We start from the raw sequence: 19,365 nt of genomic DNA on the forward strand, positions 1-19,365 counted from the left end.
CTAATCCCACTTTCCCCTTCACTCCGCACACCCTTTCATATCCCACCCAATCTAATCCCACACTCCCCACACCCATTAATATCTCACCCAGTCTAATCCCACACTCGCTCACTCCCCACACTCATCAGTATCCCACCCAGTCTAATCCCACTCTTCTCTCACTCCCTGCACCCTTTAATATCCCACCCTGTCTAATCCCACTATTCGCTCACTCCCACCATTAATACCCTACCCATTCTATTCCCACTCTCCCCTCACTCTCCACACCCATTAATATCCCACCCACTCGAATCCCACTCTCCCCTCACTGCATACACCCATTAATATCCCACCCAGTCTAATCCAACTCTCCCCTTCACTCCCTATCACCCATTAATATCCCACCCAGTCTAATCCCACTGTCCATTCACTCCCCACACCCATTACTATCACACCCAGTCTAATCCCACATTCCCCTCACTCCCCACACCCAATAATATCCCTCCCACTCTAATCCTACTCTTCTACTCACTCCTCAAACCCATTAATAACCCACCCAGTCGAATCCCATACTCCCCATACCCTTTAATATCCCACCCAGTCTAAATCCACTCTCCCCTCACTCCCCACACCGATTAATATCGCACCCAGTCTAATCCCACTCTCCTGCTCACTTCCCACACCCATTAATATCCCACCCAGTTTAATCCCACTCTCCCCTCACTCCCCATATCCCTCCCACTCTAATCCTACTCTTCTACTCACTCCCCACACCCATTAATATTCCACCCAGTCTAATCCCACTCTCCCCTCACTTCCCACACCCTTTAATATCCCACCCAGTCTAATCCCACACTCCGCTCAATCCCCACACCCATTAATATCCAACCCGGTCTAATCCCACTCTCCCCTCATACCCCAAACCCTTTAATATCCCATCTAGTCTAATTCTACTCTCCGCTTACTCCCCACACCCATTAATATCCCACCAGTATAATCCCACCCTCCCCGCACATTAATATCTCACCCAGTCTAATCCCATTGTCTCCTCACTCCCTGCACCCATTAATATCCCACCCAGTCTAATCCCACTCTCCCCTCATACCCCAAACCGTTTAATATCCCATCTAGTCTAATTCTACTCTCCGCTCACTCCCCACACCCATTAATATCCCACCAGTATAATCCCACCCTCCCCGCACATTAATATCTCACCCAGTCTAATCCCATTGTCTCCTCACTCCCTGCACCCATTAATATCCCACCCAGACTAATCCCACTCTCCCCTTCACTCCCCACACCCTTTCATATCCCACCCAATCTAATCCCACATTCCCCACACCCATTAATATCCCACCCAGTCTAATCCCACTCTCCCTCACCCATCAGTATCCCACCCAGTCTAATCCCTCTCTTCCCTCACTCCCCACAGCCATTAATATCCCATCCAGTCTAATCCCACTCTCCCCTCACTCCCCACATCATTAATATCCCACCCAGTCCAATCCCACTCTTCTCTCACTCCCTGCACCCTTCAATATCGCACCCTGTCTAATCCCACTATTACCTCACTCCCCACACCCATTAATATCCCACCCAGTCTAATCCCACTCTTCCCTCACTCCCCACATCAATTAATATCCAACCCGGTCTAAACCCACTCTCTGCTCACTCCCCACACCCTTTAATATCTCACCCAGTCGAATCCCACTCTCCCCTCACTCCCTGCACCCATTAATATCCCATCCAGTCTAATCCCACTCTCCCCTCACTCCCCACACCGATTAATATCCCACCCAGACTAATCCCACTCTCCCCTTCACTCCCCACACCCGTTAATATTCCACCCAATCTAATCCCTCACTCCCCACACCCATCAGTATCCCAGCCAGTCTAATCCCACTCTCTCCTCACCCATTAATATCCCACCCACTCTAATCCCACTCTCCCCTCACTGCATAAACCCATTAATATCCCACCCAGTCTAATCCGACTCTCCCCTTCACTCCCTAGCACCCATTAATATAATCCCACTGTCCGTTCACTCCCCACACCCATTAATATCGCACCCAGTCTAATCCCACTCTCCCCTCACTCCCCACACGCATTTTACTATCCCACCCGGTCGAATCCCACTCTCCCCTCACTTCCCACACCCATTAATATCCCACCCAGTTTAATCCCACCCTCCCCTTCACTCCCCACAACTTTTCATATCCCACCCAGTCTAATCCCACTCTCCCCTCACTCCCCACACTCCCCACACCCTTTAATATCCCATCCAGTCGAATCCCATTCTCCGCTTTACTCCTCACACTCATTAATGTCCCACCCAGTCTAATCCCACTCTCCCCACATCCATTAATAACCCACCCTGTCTAATCCCACATGCCCCATACCCATTAATATCCCACCCTATCTAATCCCACTCTCCCCTTCACTCCCCACACCCATTCATATCCCACCCAATCTAATCCCACTCTCCCCACACCCATTAATACCCCACCCAGTGTAATCCCACTCTTCCCTCACTCCCCACCCCAATTAATATCCCACCCAGTCTAATCCCACTCTCCCCTCACTCCTCATACCCATTAATATCCCACCCAGTCTAATCCCACTCTTCCCTCACTCCCCACACCCATTAATATCCCACCCAGTCTAATCCCACTCTTCCCTCACTCCCCACACCCATTAATATCCCACCCAGTCTAATCCCACTCTCTCCTCACTCCCCACACCCATTAATATTCACCCCCAGTCTAATCCCATTCTTACCTCACTCCCCACACAGATTAATATCGCACCCAGTCTAACCCCACTCTCCCCTTACTCGCCACACCCATTAATATCCCACCCAGTCTAATCCCACTCTCCCCTCACCCCCCACACCCATTAATATTCCACCCAGTCTAATCCCACTCTCCCCTCACTCCCCACACCCATTAATATCCACCCCCAGTCTAATCCCATTCTTACCTCACTCCCCACACAGATTAATATCGCACCCAGTCTAATCCCACTCTCCCCTTACTCGCCACATCCATTAATATCCCACCCAGTCTAATCCCACTCTCCCCTCACCCCCCACACCCATTAATATCCCACCCAGTCTTATCCCACACTCCTCTCTCCCCACACACGTTAATGGAATAGACGGCTTTGGTGAGAGGTTGAGCTGAAGAGGGGGGGTGGGGGGGGGGAAGTGGTTCGTGTGGAGAATAAACACCGACATGGTCCTGTTGGGCGGAATGGCCTGTTTCTGTGCTGTACATTCTATGTCACTGTTCCGAGTTCTCTGAAACCGGCGGATAAGGAAAGGCTTTCTCTCCCTTTTTTTGTTGTAAGATAATTGAGTAGTTGGTGTGCGATCCCCAGAACCTCCCTGGAGCCTTCAGGTTAACAGAAACTATCCATATTAAAGTGTATCTAGGAGGGCTAAATAAGGGGGCGGTTTCTAAATGTGCTGTTATTGGCAGAATGGCTGAGATTCCAGTCCGTTCAGTAATGGGATCTGTCGGGGCTTGGAGACACTCACTAACCTCTACCCCCGCCTTCTGCGCCCCAACCCGTAACAACAGCAAGTTCTAGATCATTCTCATCAAACTCGGAATGGTTTTAACTCCTTCCTGTCTCTACTCCAGGTCCGCTGCCCGTACGGCTGGTGAACGGTACCAACATGTGCTCCGGGAGAGTTGAGGTCTATCGTAAATCCATCTGGGGAACCGTATGTGATGATGGCTGGGATCTAAACACAATGAATGTGGTCTGCAGAATGTTGAACTGTGGGACTGCCCTGTCGGCAACAGAAGGCACCTACTTTGGAGAGAGGACTGGGGCCATCTTACTGAGTGACCTCAAGTGTTTGGGGACAGAGCCTACCCTCGATCAGTGCTCTGGGAGTCCATGGGGTGTGAATAACTGCACACACAGCAAGGACGCTAGAGTTAACTGCTCAGGTGAGTGGGGTTACCTGCTCGGGTGAGGGGAGTTACCTGCTCGGGTGAGCAGAGTTACCTGCTCGGGTAAGAGGAGTTTCCTGCTCAGATGAGTGGAGTTCCTGCTCGGGTGAGTGGAGTTATACCCCACCTTCCAAACCCTCTTAAGGACATCCTCTTCACCGATGCTACCTCTTGCTTCAGTCTCTGTCCTTCTCTGTACTCAGCTCTCTGTGAAGGAGTCACAAGTTTGTGGTAATGGGTCCACAGTCTACTGGGCCTTCTCCCCTCCCCCAGTGTTTCTGGTACTAATCTCTCACTGTGGGACCGTTTCCACTCAGGGAGGGAGCTCGAGGGTGATGTACAGACAGAGGAAGAGAGACACACACACATCCACACATATATATATAAATATAAATATATATATATATATATATTAAACAACATTCCTTCCAACAGGACTCACTGCACAATCATTAGGAGCAGGAACCCTGGCTTCCCACTGTGTGTGTGGCTCAATACCACACTGGGTGTGTTATGTTCAGAATAAATCCACAGGACTGTATCGTAAGCTCAAACTGTTGTGACCTTGGTCTCTTTATTCAGACTCCAGAGTGAGGAAGCAGCATGGTGAGTCACCTTTTATATCTGCTTGCCCCAGGGTGCACAGGTGACCCTTAGGTTTCCCACAGGTGTGCCCCCTAGTGGCAAGTCTTACATTTTGGTGAGGTTTACATACATACATAACATCACTCCTCCGCAAAGTCTTATGTACAAGTTATTTGCAAGTTGAGGTGATCTGGTGCCCTGTATCCCCGGGTTGATAACCTAGGTTGAAGTCTTGACGTGGTGGGTTCATCCTTGTGTTGACGGTAGGTTGATTGTTTTAGTGGGTCGCTGGGAGCCAGCTCCTTTCACAGTGGTTCCTGGTTATCTGTAGTTCAGAGTTTGGTCTGGTCCAAATGCTTTATGCATTAGCCCAGTACATGGTTTCATAATCAAATGCTCCGTTTTCATCACACACACTCCATTTCTCCCCCTCCCCCCTTTTGCTAATACGGTGCTAACGGCCCAACTGGGGCCCTGAACATGGTCTACATCACTTATTCTGATGTCGCGTGGAGAGGCCGTGTGATCATGGTGCATTCTCTGCTGATGGCATACGGAAGGCTCGGTTCTGAGTGATTCTGTCTGGTGACTGCGTAGCACCCGGGATAGCCGGGTCTGTAGGGAGTCTATTGTGACACGCGTGGTGCTTGGCTTTGTGATTTGGGCTGCCTGCTATTGTCACTGACCCTAAAGTCTGGCAAGCCCAGGATGGCTGATATTGAGGCTTTCAGTAGTGGCGGGAGGCCTCGTGGTCCCCGTGGATCCTGGGCCGTGGTATGGAGGCCCCGGACCACCGACTGTGTGTAGCCGCCCTGCCTTACATTGCAACGTTGGGATGGGTCTTTCATCTTTGCGACGGATAAGTTGCAACATCCTGTCTAGCAGTTCACCTTTGGCAGGCGGTAACGTGGGATCCTGGCTGGTCCAGATCCTAAATTGGGGGGCCGTTACAGTTGACCACTCGCTTTCGAGCACTTCCACGACCGCGAGTGGGTCTACAGGCTGCGCCGTTTCCACCTCGGTGGTGGGCAGCGGTAACTAACTGAGGGCATTAGTGCCGTTCTCAGTGCCTGGCCCTTGGCGGATCATGTTACAGTGTTAGACATTCTCGAAACAACGCATCGATAACGGTGCCTCTGCTCTCCCAAAACTGTGGGATGAGCAGCTTGTCTGACTCGAGCACATATTGGGACACTCTTTAGTACGTCTCTTTAGTCCCGTGAATGCAGGCTACTGCCTTTGTTAACTTATTGGATACATGTTCAACCATTTGGGGCTCGCCCGCCACTTTTGCTTGCTGCACAACACTCCCGACCCCATGCGGTAACACATCACTTGCTACGAATACTTTGTTAGATACATATACAACTGGTTGGGGTTCACCCGCTACCTTGGCTTGCTGGACAACACACCCGACCCCGTGTGATAACATATCACTTGTTATTAGTACTTTGTCAGATACATATACGACCGGTTGGTGCTTGTCCGCTACTTTAGTTTGTTGTAAGATCCCCCTGACCCCATATGATAGTGCATCATTGGCTGCGAAAGACCGTTCACATGGGTTACATAGTGCAAACAACTTATTGGAATGTAGTGGATTCCAGGCCTTCTCAGCGGCTGCCCCTTTACCTTTGCCCCAGACCCAGTTGTCTTCCTTGCTGGGCGACACATTGCTCCATTCCATTGCTGTGACCTCCCGTGGTCTTAACGCACTCTCGTCCCGTGGTCTGGACGCGCTCTCGTCCCGTGGTCTGGACGCGCTCTCGTCCCGTGGTCTGGACGCGCTCTCGTCCCGTGGTCTGGAAGCGCTCTCGTCCCGTGGTCTGGACGCGCTCTCGTCCGTGTCCATGATGCCGACTGCCGCGATCTTCCTCCCCAGGGATTTGGCCTCTGGCGTCGGGAAAACGCATTCGGATTGTTTCGGCCAGAGTCCCACTCTGCATGGTCGACCTGGAGCCTCTTCCATCATCGCGAATAGGTCGTCGGCTTTGGGTGGTGGGTACCGCGCCTGTACTGCTGCTCGGTTGATCTTCACCTCCTCATGGTCGTGATGAGCGACCTGTGCCTTGGGGATCTGCAAGTGGATCTGCACTTCGATGCCTGGTTCAGCTGAAGGCAGGGGTTTGCTCAGCATTTGAGAAGGGAGGCGTCCTTCACCAGAGATAGTACACAGAGGTCTTCCCAGTTCCATCGAATCTTCCCCATCCACCTTCTGCCAAGCAGTGTTGGCCCATCACCTGAAACAATCCACAGTGGTAAATCACGCACTGCTGTCTCATGGGATACTCTTATGTCTGCACTGCCAATAACTGGTATCAGTTCCTTGGTGTAGGTGCGCAGCTTTGCCTGAATCGGGATCAGATTGGGTCACTGTGCTCTGTCGCCCCACAGCCTCTCGAATGCCTTCTGGCTCATAACTGATTCACTCGCCCCCGTGTCTCGTTCCATGGAGACTGGAGTGCTGTTAAGTTTAACTTTTAACATTATTGGAGGGATTTTGGTGGTGAAGGTGTGCATCCCATATACTTCCTCTTCATCCTCAGGTTGAGTTGCCTGTCCTGCTTGTTCAGCATGATCCTCGCTGGATCGGTTGTCCTCTCCTGGCTCTGCCACGTGGTGAGTCAGAGATCGTTTGCACATTCACTGGTGGTGCCAAATTGTTCCACAGCCCTTGCACACATAGGGCTTGAATCGACATTGATGAGCTCTATGACTACCCCTGCAGCGCCAACATGGTGCTAATGAATACGCATTCATAGAAACATAGAAAATAGGTGCAGGAGTAGGCCATTCAGCCCTTCGATCCTGCACCACCATTCAATAAGATCATAGCTGATCATTCCCTTGGTACCCCTTTCCTGCTTTCTCTCCATACCCCTTCATCCCCTTAGCCGTAAGGGCCATATCTAACTCCCTCTTGAATATATCCAAGAAACTGGCATCAACAACTCTCTGCGGCAGGGAATTCCACAGGTTAACAACTCTCTGAGTGAAGAAGTTTCTCCTCATCTCAATGCTAAATGGCCTACCCCTTATCCTAAGACTGTGTCCCCTGGTTCTGGACTTCACCAACATCAGGAACATTCGAACCACATCTAACCTGTCCCATCCCGTCAGACTCATATATTTCGATGAGATCCCCTCTCATCCTTCTAAACTCCAATGTATAAAGACCTAGTTGATCCAGTCTCTCCTCATATGTCAGTCCAGCCATCCCAGGAATCAGTCTGCTGAACCTTCACTGCACTCCCTCAATAGCAAGAACATCCTTCCTCAGATTAGGAGACCAAAACTGAACACAATATTCCAGGTGAGGCCTCACCAAGGCCCTGTACAACTGCAGTCAGACCGCCCTGCTCCTATACTCAAATCCCCTAGCCATGAGGCCAACATACCATTTGCCTTCTTCATCACCTGCTGTACCTGTATGCCAACTTTCAATGACTGATGAACCATGACACCCAGGTCTCGTTGCACCTCCACTTTTCCTAATCTGCCGCCATTCAGATAATATTCTGTCATCGTGTTTTTGCACCCAAAGTGGATAACCTCACAGTTATCCACATTATACTGCATCTGCAATGCATTTGCCCACTCACCTAACCTGTCCAAGTCACTCTGCAGCCTCTTAGCGTTCTCCTCACAGCTCACACGCCACCCAGTTTAGTGTCATCTGCAAACTTGGAGATATTACACTCAATTCCTTCATCTAAATCATTGATGTCTATTGTAAAGAGCTGGGGTTCCAGCACTGAGCCCTGCGGCACTCCACTAGTCACTGCCTGCCATTCTGAAAAGGACCCGTTTATCCCGACTCTCTGCTTCCTGTCTGCCAACCAGTTCTCTATCCGCGTCAGTATATTACCCCCAATACCATGTGCATTGATTTTGCACACCAATCTCTTGTGTGGGACCTTGTCAAAAGTCTTTTGAAAGTCCAAATACACCACATCCACTGGTTTTCCCTTGAACACTCTACTAGTTGCATCCTCAAAAAATTCCAGAAGATATGTCAAGCATTATTTCCTCTTCATAAATCCATGCTGACTTGGACCGATCCTGTCACTGCTTTCCAAATGCGCTGCTATTTCATCCTTAACAATTGATTCCAACATTTTCCCCACTCCTGATGTCAGGCTAACCGGTCTATAATTACACGCTTTCTCTCTCCCTCCCTTTTTAAAAAGTGGTCCATAGGAACTGATCCGGAGTCGATAGACTGTCGGAAAATGATCACCAATGCATCCACTATTTCTAGGGCCACTTCCTTAAGTACTCTGGGATGCAGACTATCAGGCCCCGGGGATTTATTGGCCTTCAATCCCATCAATTTCCCTAATGCAATTTCCCGTCTAATAAGGATATCCTTCAGTTCCTCCTTCTCACGAGACCCTCGGTCCCCTAGTACTTTCGGAAAGTTATTTGTGTCTTTCTTCATGAAGACAGAACCAAAGTATTTGTTCAACTAGTCTGCCATTTCTTTGTTCCCCATTATAAATTCACCTGAATCTGACTGCAAGGGACCTATGTTTGTCTTCACTAATCTTTTTCTCTTCACATAGCTATAGAAGCTTTTGCAGTCAGTTTTTATGTTCCCGGCAAGCTTCTTCTCGTACTCTATTTTCCCCCTCTTAATTAAACCCTTTGTCCTCCTCTGCTGAATTAAAAATTTCTCCCAGTCCTCAGGTTTGCTGCTTTTTCAGGGCAATTTATATGCCTCTTCCTTGGATTTAACACTATCCTTAATTTCCCTTGTTAGCCACGGTTGAGCCACCTTCCCCGTTTTATTTTTACTCCAGGCAGGGATGTACAATTGCTGAAGTTCATCCATGTGATCTTTAAATGTTTGCCATTGCCTATCCACCGTCAACCCTTTAAGTATCATTTGCCAGTCTATTCTAGCCAATTCACATCTCATACCATCGAAGTTACCTTTCCTTAAGTTCAGGACCCTAGTTTCTGAATTAACTGTGTCACTCTCCATCTTAATAAAGAATTCTACCATGTTATAGTCACTCTTCCCCAAGGGGCCTCGCACAACAAGATTGCTAATTAGTCCTTTCTCATTACACATCACCCAGTCTAGGATGGCCAGCTCCCTAGTTGGTTCCTCGACATATTGGTCGAGAAAACCATCCCTAATACATTCCAGGAAATCCTCCTCCACCGCATTGCTACCAGTTTGGTTAGCCCAATCAATATGCAGTTTAAAGTCACCCATGATAACTGCTGTACCTTTATTGCACACATCCCTAATTTCTTGTTTGATGCTGTCCCAACCTCACTACTACTGGTGGTCTGTACACAACTCCCACTAGCGTTTTCTGCCCTTTGGTATTCCATAGCTCCACCCATACCAATTCCACATCATCCAAACTAATGTCCTTTCTTACTATTGCATTAATTTCCTCTTTCACCAGCAATGTTACCCTGCCTCCTTTTCCTTTCTGTCTATCCTTTCTAAATGTTGAATACCCCTGGATGTTGAGTTCCCAGCCTTGGTCACCCTGAAGCCATGTCTCTGTGATGCCAATTACATCATAACCGTTAACTGCTATCTGTGCAGTTAATTCATGCACCTTATTCCGAATACTCCTCGCATTGAGGCACAGAGCCTTCAGGCTTGTCTTTCTAACACACTTTGCCCCTTTAGAATTTTGCTGTAATGTGGCCCTTTTTGCTTTATGACTTGGGTTTCTCTGCCCTCCACTTTTATTTTTCTTCTTTCTATCTTTTGCTTCTGCCCCCATTCTACTTCCCTCTTTCTCCCTGCATTGGTTCCCATCCCCCTGCCATATTAGTTTAACTCCTTCCCAACAACACGAACAAACACTCCCCCTAGGACATTGGTTCCCGTCCTGCCCAGGTGCAGACCATCCGGTTTGTACTGGTCTCACCTCTCCCAGAACCGGTTCCAATGTCCCATGAATTTGAATCCCTCCCTACTGCACCACTCCTCAAGCCACTTATTCAGCTGAGCTATACTGTGATTCCTACTCTGACTAGCATGTGGCACTGGTAGCAATCCTGGGATTACTACTTTTGAGGTCTTACTTTTTAAGTTAGCTTCTAGCTCCCTAAATTCGTCTCGTAGGACCTCATCCCGTTTTTTTACCTATATCGTTGGTACCTACCTATATGCACCATGACAACTGGCTATTCACCCTCCCTTTTCAGAATGTCCTGCACCCGCTCCAGGACATCCTTGACCCTTGCACCAGGGAGACAACATACCATCCTGGAATCTCGGTTGCGGCCGCAGAAACGTCTATCTATTCCCCTTACAATTGAATCCACTATCACTATGGCTCTCCCACTCTTTTTCCTGCCCTCCTGTGCAGCAGAACCACCCAAGGCGCCATGAACTTGGCTGCTGCTGCCCTCCCCTGATGAGTCATCCTCCCGAACAGTACCCAAAGCGGTGTATCGATTTTGCAGGGGGATGACCGCAGGGGACCCATGCACTACCTTCCTACCACTGCTCTTCCTGTTGGTCACCCATTCCCTATTTGGCTGTGTACCCTTTACCTGCGGTAAGACCAACTCACTAAACGTGCTATTCACATCATCCTCAGCATCGCGGATGCTCCAGAGTAAACCCACCCGCAGCTCCAGTGCCGCAATGCAGCCTGTTCGGAGCTCCAGGCGGATGCACTTCCCGCACACGTACACATACACGTCAGGGACACCGGAAGCGTCCCTGACTTCTCACATAGTACAGGAGGAGCATAACACATGTCCGAGCTCTCCTGCCATGACTTAACCTCTAGATTAACTTAATTTGGCAACAACAATGCTAAAAGTTTACTTACTGATAAAGTAAAAAGAAAAACTACTTACCAATCACCAGCCAATCACTTACACCCCTGGCTGTGACGTCACCTTTCGATTTCTTTTTTTCCATCTCTCCCAGCTGCACCAGCTAGCCTATATAGGCAGCTCCAATGTCCCCGGACTCCCGTTGCTCACACTCCCACCTCCTGGACGATGTTGGGCCTTTATAGGCCGCTCCGATATCGCCGGACTCCCGCTGCTCACACTCCCGCCTCCTGGATGACTGCTGGGCCTTTATAGGCCGCTCCGACATCCCCGGACTCCCGCTGCTCACACTCCCACCTCCTGGACCACTGCTGGGCCTTTATAGGCCGCTCCGACATCCCCGAACTCCCGCTGCTCACAATCCCGCCTCCTGGATGACTGCTGGGCCTTTATATGCCGCTCCGACGTCCCCGGACTCCCCGCTGCACACACCCATGGTGGACTCTTAAGTCATTCTAGGCCTAGGTCTGGCCTCTGCAGTCGTGTGGGCCCTGCCCTGTACCGTTCTGCCTGCTGAAAATATTATTTTATGCACAGTACTTGCTGGTGAGCTTCGATTCTGTGACGATATCTGTTTCGTATTATCGCTCGTGGATATGAAGGCTTGGACTATCGTGATGGCCTTGCTCAGATCTAGGGATTCGGCAGACAGCCGTTTGCGAAGGATGACCTCGTGGTCAATTCCAAGCACGAAAGAGTCCCGCAACATTTCCCCCAAGGATCCTGCAAATTTGCACTGCCCCGCAAGGCGTCTTAGGTCGGCAACAAAACTCACCACGTTCTGGCCCTCGGAGCGATGGTGCATGTAAAAGCGGTACCTGGCCATCAGGATGCTGTCCTTTGGCTTGAGGTGTTCCCTAACCAGCGTACACAGCTCTGTGTAAGACTTGTCCGTTGGTCTCACCAGTGCCAGCAAATTTTTGAGCAGGCCATATATCGAAGACCCACATACGGTGAGGAGAATCGCCTTGCTTTTGATCGCCGTCTCAGCCTTGTCCAGTTCATTGGCCATGAAGTACTGGTCGAGGCGCTCAATGAAGGCTTTCCAATCATCACCCTCATCAAATCTCTCATGAATACCAACAGCAGCCATTACCGCGCGAAAGTTCGTGATCCGTTACTCGTCGCCAATTTGTTATGTTCAGAATAAATCCACAGGACTGTATTGCAAGCTCAAACTGTTGTGACCTTAGTCTCTTTATTCAGACTCCAGAGTGGAGAAGCAGCATGGTGAATCACCTTTTATACCTGCTTGTCCCAGGTGACCCTTAGGTCTCCAACAGGTATGTCAAGTCTTACATTTTGGTGAGGTTTAAATACATACATAACAGGATGAGATCAGCTAACTTAGCACAGGCCAGGGATGGAGCCTGGGCCTTCCCTGCTCTGTGTGCTGCTCACTGACTGGTCAAAGTTCACCTCGTGCGACAGGGACATGGATTCTCAAAGGACACTCTGTACTAACTCTCTCTTTTCCCTTTGTTTCAGGAAGTGTCAGGACTCGATCTCAGAAAACCTGCCTCGGCCCCGAAGGTGTGTTGAAGAAGATTAAAATTAATCATCCTGTCAGGGTCTCTCACTCCCTTCAGAACCCCCACTCTGGCCAGTTTGGCAAGCACATAAAGGGGTGCTGGCGTTTGCTGGTAACTAGGGGACACAGTCTCAGAATAAGTGGAAGGCCATTTAAGACAGAGATGAGGAGAAATTTCTTCACTCAGAGGGTTGTGAATCTTTGGAATCCTCTCCCCAGAGGGCTGAGGATGCTCAGTCATTGTGTTTATTCAAGACTTAGATCGATAGATTTTTGCACACAAGAGAATCAGGAATATGGCAATAGGGTGGGAAAGTGGAGCCAATGTAGAAGATCAGCCATGATCTTATTGAATGGTGGAGCTGGCTCGAGGGGCCATATGACCGACTCCTGCTCCTATTTCGTATACCTGAACTGAGAGGTTATAACTATCAGGAAAAATTGAACAGACTTCGGCTCTTTTCTCTAGAAAAGTGAAGGAGTGACTTGATGGAGGCCTTTAAGATTATGAAAGGGTTCAATAAGGTAGACGTAGAGAAGTTGTTTCCACTTGTGGGCGAGACCAGAACTAGGGGCCATAAGTATAAAATAGTGACCAATAATTCCATTAGGGAATTCAGCAAAAAACGTCTTTACCTGGAGAGTGGTGAGAATATGGAGCGACGCTACCACAGAGTAAGCTAGATAAACACATGAGAGAGAAAGGAATAGAAGGTGATGTCGACGGGGTGAGATGAAAAGGGTCGGAGGAGACTCGTGTGGACCATAAACACTGGCATGGACCTGTTGGGCTGAATGGCCTGTTTCTGTGCTGCACAACTGATGTAGTGCTCTGGTCAGACTAACAACCTGTCCACATAGTCAGGGTGGATGTTCCAGAAACAACCCAGTGGGAAGAAATGGATGGGCTTGTGTGTCACTGAAATGGGACAGAAGAAGGTTTGTTCCATGGGGCCATGAATTGGTGCAACTGTGTTACTTAACACTTGGACCTTTTTATTTTAAAATTCTCATTCTTGTTTCAAATCTCTCCATAGACCTATCTCTGTAATGTCCTCCAGCCCTACAATACTCATCCTCGTGTTCAAATCCCTCCATGGCCCTTGCACCTCCCTATCTCGCTAACTTCCTCCAGCCGTATAATTCTCATCCTCGTGTTCACTCCCTCCATGGCCCTTGCACCTCCCTATCTCTGTAATCTCCTCCAGCCTGACAAGCCATCGCAATCTCTGCTCTCCTCCAATTCTGGCCTCTTGTGCATCCCCAGTTTTATTTGCTCCACCATTGGTGGTCGTGCCTGTAGCTGCCTAGGCCCTAAGCTCTGGAATACCCTCCCTAAACCTCTCCACCTCTCTAACCCTCTCTACTCCTTTAAGACGCTCCTTAAAATCTACCTCTTTTACTAAGGTTTTGCTCACCATCCTGATATCTCCTTACTTGGCTCGGTGTGAAATTTTGTTTGAAAATCACTCCTGTGAAACGCCTCGGGACATTTTACTATGTTAAAAATGCTGTAAATTACATGTTATTGTTATTTCTAGCACAAATCTTTTCTCGTTATTCCAGATTTCGATGTGAAACGCGTCGGTGGAACGGTGCAGTTCTCCGTGACTGGAGACCTTTGCCCCTCCGATCCTGAGGTGACAGAAGCTTTGGAGAAGGCAGTGAGTGCTATTAATCCATCCCCGGGCAATGGCCACTTTTGGTCTCTCTCTCTCTCTCTCCCTGTCGGGTTTAAACGTGGTGAGTGTTATTAATTTATTCCAGGGGCCATGACCCACTCTGTGTCTCTCTATCTCCCAGTGGGGCATTGAGGGACATGGTGAGTGTTATTAATCTATCCCTGGGGCAATGACCCACTCTGTGTCTCTCTCTCTCCATCCCCCCCATGGGATAGTGCAGGACAATGTGAGTGTTATTAATCTATCCCTGGGGCCGTAACACTGTCTCAATCTTAGGAGGTGAAAGAGGGCTAGAGGCAGCGCTACTAACCAGGAAAGATAGTAATATTTAAATATTCCTTCCCATTTACAGATTAAAGCAATCCTGTCGTCCATCCCGGGGAGTCGAGTGATGAAAGTGGGCGTGAATCCGAAAAGGAGACGCAAGAAGTGAGAGTGAGCTGAGGATGGAGACCACAGGATTGAAGACTGTTTCATTTTATGGCCCAGCTTAGCAAAGTGGCAGGAGTGGATAGCTGGAGGTAGCGGAGCAGTCTTCAATTCTTCACCTCCCTCCGCACCAAACCCCAAACACGTGGTGAATGTATTTAATAACAAGCGTAACTCTCTGTCTCTCCACACACCCTGCTGGATCCTTCCTGGGATAGCCGAACTCTCCCTCCCCCTCATCCTGCTCTGAGGGCTGAGCTTTCTAACCCTGGGCTGTAGTACTGGGGTCTGTTGGAGGGGGTGAGTTCAGACTAATGCACTAGACATGTATCTCCCTGCTCTGAGGGCTGAGCTTTCTAACCCTGGGCTGTAGTACTGGGGTCTGTTGGAGGGGGTGAGTTCAGAGTAATGCACTAGACATGTATCTCCCTGCTCTGAGGGCTGAGCTTTCTAACCCTGGGCTGTAGTACTGGGGTCTGTTGGAGGGGGTGAGTTCAGACTAATGCGCTAGACGTGTATCGCCCGGCTCTGAGGGCTGAGCTTTCTAACCCTGGGCTGTAGTACTGGGGGCTGTTGGAGGGGGTGAGTTCAGACTAATGCACTAGACGTGTATCTCCCTGCTGTGAGCAAAGGGTGGCTAGGATGCTCCTGCTATTGGTTTCTCTTCATATTAACTCTCAGCTTTCGCCTAAGTAAGTCTCTGTTAGAATAAAAGTGAAATCATGAGACAAGCTTGCTTTATTTCATTAATATAGATGCTGAGATGAGCAGGTTCCAACAGTAAAACCTAATTTCCTACATTACAGCAGTGATGATACTTGAAAAAGCACTTTGTTGGCTGTGCAGCGACGTGAGGTGGTGAAAGGCGCTGTATCAATACAAGTCTTCCTATTTTAATGGAAGTCAGAGACAGTCAGACAGCTTTACTGGATAGACAAGTTCTGCAGAAGGGATGAGATACGGCCAACTTCGTGAGAAGCAAGAGCTTAAAGAGAAGGAGGTGCCTGAGGAAGGTAGGGAGCGTGAGCCAGCAAGGGAAAGTGTTAAGAAAGGCAACTTGTTAAAACTGGAGTGATTGATCAGGGGCATAGGAAGAAGCTAATGGTATTGGGTCATTTAGAAACGTGGGCTGCATCACATCAGAAGCTTTGAAAAGTGGCTGTTGGAATGCTTTGGAATTTGACAGTCTGGTCCAAACCAGTACGTCAATCTAGAATCTACAACCTGTTTTGCATTTTATGCTTAATAAATCTGTGAACATCTACAGTCAATGCCGTGAAGCCTTTTATTTTAATGAGTTAATTTATAAGTAAGCCCATAATCCAGGCTGACAGTCCCAGTGGCAGAACTGAGGGAATGCTGCACTGTCGGAGGTAGATGTATATACTCTAGGATTTGAGTCCCATAATCCAGGCTGATAACCCCGGTGCAGGTACTGAGGGAGAGCTGCACTGTCGGAGGGGCAGTACTGAGGGAGTGCTGCACTGTCAGAGGGGCAGTACTGAGGGAGTGCTGCACTGTCGAAGCAGCAGTACTGAGGGAGTGCTGCACTGTCGGAGGGGTAGTACTGAGGAAGCACTGCATTATCGGAGGGGCCGTACTGAGGGAGTACTGCACTGTCGGAGGGGCTGTACTGAGGGAGTGCTGCATTGTCGAAGCAGCAGTACTGAGGGAGTGCTGCACTGTCGGAGGGGTAGTACTGAGGAAGCACTGCATTATCGGAGGGGCCGTACTGAGGGTGTACTGCACTGTCGGAGGAGCTGTACTGAGTGAGTGCTGCACTGTCGGAAAGGCAGTACTGAGGGAGTGCTGCACTGTCGGAAGGGCAGTACTGAGGGAGTGCTGCACTGTCGGGGGGCAGTACTGAGGGAGTGCTGCACTGTCGGAGGGGCAGTACAGGGGGAGCGCTGCACTGTCGGAGGGACAGTACCGAGGGAGTACTGCACTGTCAGAGGTTCAGTACTGAGGGAATGCTGCACTATCGGAGGGACAGTGCTGAGGAAGCTCTGGAATGTCAAAAATTCAGTTTTTCGGATGAGACCTTAAACCGAGGTCCTGTCCGCCTGTTCAAGTTAAAGATCCATGGCCACTATTGGAAGAAGAGCAGAGGGGAGTTCTCACCAGTGTCCTGGGGAAAGCATTCCTTCCTCAACTGACTGGTGAACTGACTGTCTCTGATCTCATGGCTGTTGATGGAATCTTGCTGCGCGCACAATGTCTGCCTCATTTGTCTACAGACCGACAGTGACTGTATCTCAGAGGGATCCGAGATGTGTAAAGAATTGGGAGATGTCCTGATTGTTTGGAATATACTAAATTAATGCAAGCTCTTCCTTGAACATCTTATTACGCTAAAAACATCCCACTTCCAAGATGAGATCTAGTCAATGATTGGGTGCCTTAGAAAAATATATTGACAACGTCACAACTATAGTGAAACCTTCAAAACACAGTTACCGAAAATTAAAACCCATCCTTAATTCCACTCTAAAGATTTCAGCCTTGTAATCGAGACTGACATTCCCAGGTGAGTACTGAGGGGGTGCTGCACAGTTGGAGGTAGATGTACATACTCTAGCACCTGAGTCCCATAATCTATGCTGACACTCCTGGTTCCAGTACTGAGGGAGCGCAGCACTGTCGGAGGTAGATGTATATACTCTCTGACTTCAGCCCCATAAACCGGGCCGACCCCAGGTGCCTGTACTGAGAGGGTGCTGCACTTGTCGGAGGTAGATGTATATACTCTAGCACTTCAGCCCCATAATCCACGGCAAAGCACACGGTGCCAGTACTGAGGGAGTGCTGCGCTGTTGGAGGTACATTTATACACTCTATGTCTATAATCCAGGCTAACATTCCCAGTGTCACGGACTGATACATCTCACAGGATCGAGTTATAGCAACTGACACATCTCTCAGGATAGGGTTACAGGGACTGACACATCTCTCAGGATAGGGTTACAGGGACTGACACATCTCTCAGGATAGGGTTACACGGACTGACACATCTCTCAGGGTAGGGTTACAGAGACTGACACATCTCTCAGGGTAGGGTTACAGGGAGTGACACATCTCTCAGGGTAGGGTTACACGGACTGACACATCTCTCAGGGTAGGGTTACAGAGACTGACACATCTCTCAGGGTAGGGTTACAGGGAGTGACACATCTCTCAGGGTAGGGTTACAGGGACTGACACATCTCTCAGGATAGGGTTACAGGGACTGACACATATCTCAGGATAGGGTTAGAGGGACTGACACATCTCTCAGGATAGGGTTACAGGGACTGACACATCTCTCAGGATAGGGTTACACGGACTGACACATCTCTCAGGGTAGGGTTACAGAGACTGACACATCTCTCAGGGTAGGGTTACAGGGAGTGACACATCTCTCAGGGTAGGGTTACACGGACTGACACATCTCTCAGGGTAGGGTTACAGAGACTGACACATCTCTCAGGGTAGGGTTACAGGGAGTGACACATCTCTCAGGGTAGGGTTACAGGGACTGACACATCTCTCAGGATAGGGTTACAGGGACTGACACATATCTCAGGATAGGGTTAGAGGGACTGACACATCTCTCAGGATAGGGTTACAGGGGACTGACACATCTCTCAGGATAGGGTTACAGGGACTGACACGTCTCTCAGGGTAGGGTTACAGGGACTGACACATCTCTCAGGGTAGGGTTACAGGGACTGACACATCTCTCAGGATAGGCTTACAGGGACTGACACATCTCTCAGGATAGGCTTACAGGGACTGACTGACACATCTCTCAGGATTGGGTTACAGGGACTGACTGACACATCTCTCAGGATAGGGTTACAGAGACTGACACATCTCTCAGGATAGGGTTACAGGGGACTGACACATCTCTCAGGATAGGGTTACAGGGACTGACACGTCTCTCAGGGTAGGGTTACAGGGACTGACACATCTCTCAGGGTAGGGTTACAGGGACTGACACATCTCTCAGGATAGGCTTACAGGGACTGACTGACACATCTCTCAGGATAGGGTTACAGGGACTGACTGACACATCTCTCAGGATAGGGTTACAGGGACTGACACATCTCTCAGGATAGGCTTACAGGGACTGACTGACACATCTCTCAGGATAGGGTTGCAGGGACTGACTGACACATCTCTCAGGATCGGGTTACAGAGACTGACTGTCACATCTCACATCCTTACAGTCCGGGGCACATTTTTAATATTGGATCAATAGATTGGCAAATTCCCAGTCCGAGATCAAGGTTTGTTCTTGGATCCTGAATTCCAAGAATCCTTGTTTGAAGTCTTGAAATGGATTGTTGCTTACTTCCTCTTGTCCAGTTCTCCAGGCACAGTACCTCTGTAAGTC

The 19,365-nt window shown here is 49.3% G+C and overlaps 1 protein-coding gene across 3 annotated transcripts in view; it reads left to right on the forward strand.

Moving 5' to 3' along the window:
• The window catches only part of LOC139229832 (scavenger receptor cysteine-rich domain-containing protein DMBT1-like), an 84,292-nt gene extending 68,917 nt beyond the window's left edge, over positions 1 to 15,375 (forward strand). For 2 of the 3 annotated variants that reach the window (XM_070861430.1, XM_070861432.1), the window contains 4 exons: positions 3,624 to 3,938; positions 12,837 to 12,881; positions 14,446 to 14,543; positions 14,914 to 15,375. In XM_070861430.1, the coding sequence (XP_070717531.1) occupies positions 3,624 to 3,938; positions 12,837 to 12,881; positions 14,446 to 14,543; positions 14,914 to 14,994 (539 nt within the window). In that variant the 3' untranslated portion in view covers positions 14,995 to 15,375. The remainder of the gene's footprint in view (positions 1 to 3,623; positions 3,939 to 12,836; positions 12,882 to 14,445; positions 14,544 to 14,913) is intronic. The other variant, XM_070861431.1, reaches the window with a different exon arrangement.
• The last annotated feature ends 3,990 nt before the right edge of the window (positions 15,376 to 19,365 follow it).

The sequence above is a fragment of the Pristiophorus japonicus genome, chromosome 19 (assembly GCF_044704955.1).
Source record: "Pristiophorus japonicus isolate sPriJap1 chromosome 19, sPriJap1.hap1, whole genome shotgun sequence".
Taxonomy (NCBI): Eukaryota; Metazoa; Chordata; class Chondrichthyes; family Pristiophoridae; genus Pristiophorus; species Pristiophorus japonicus.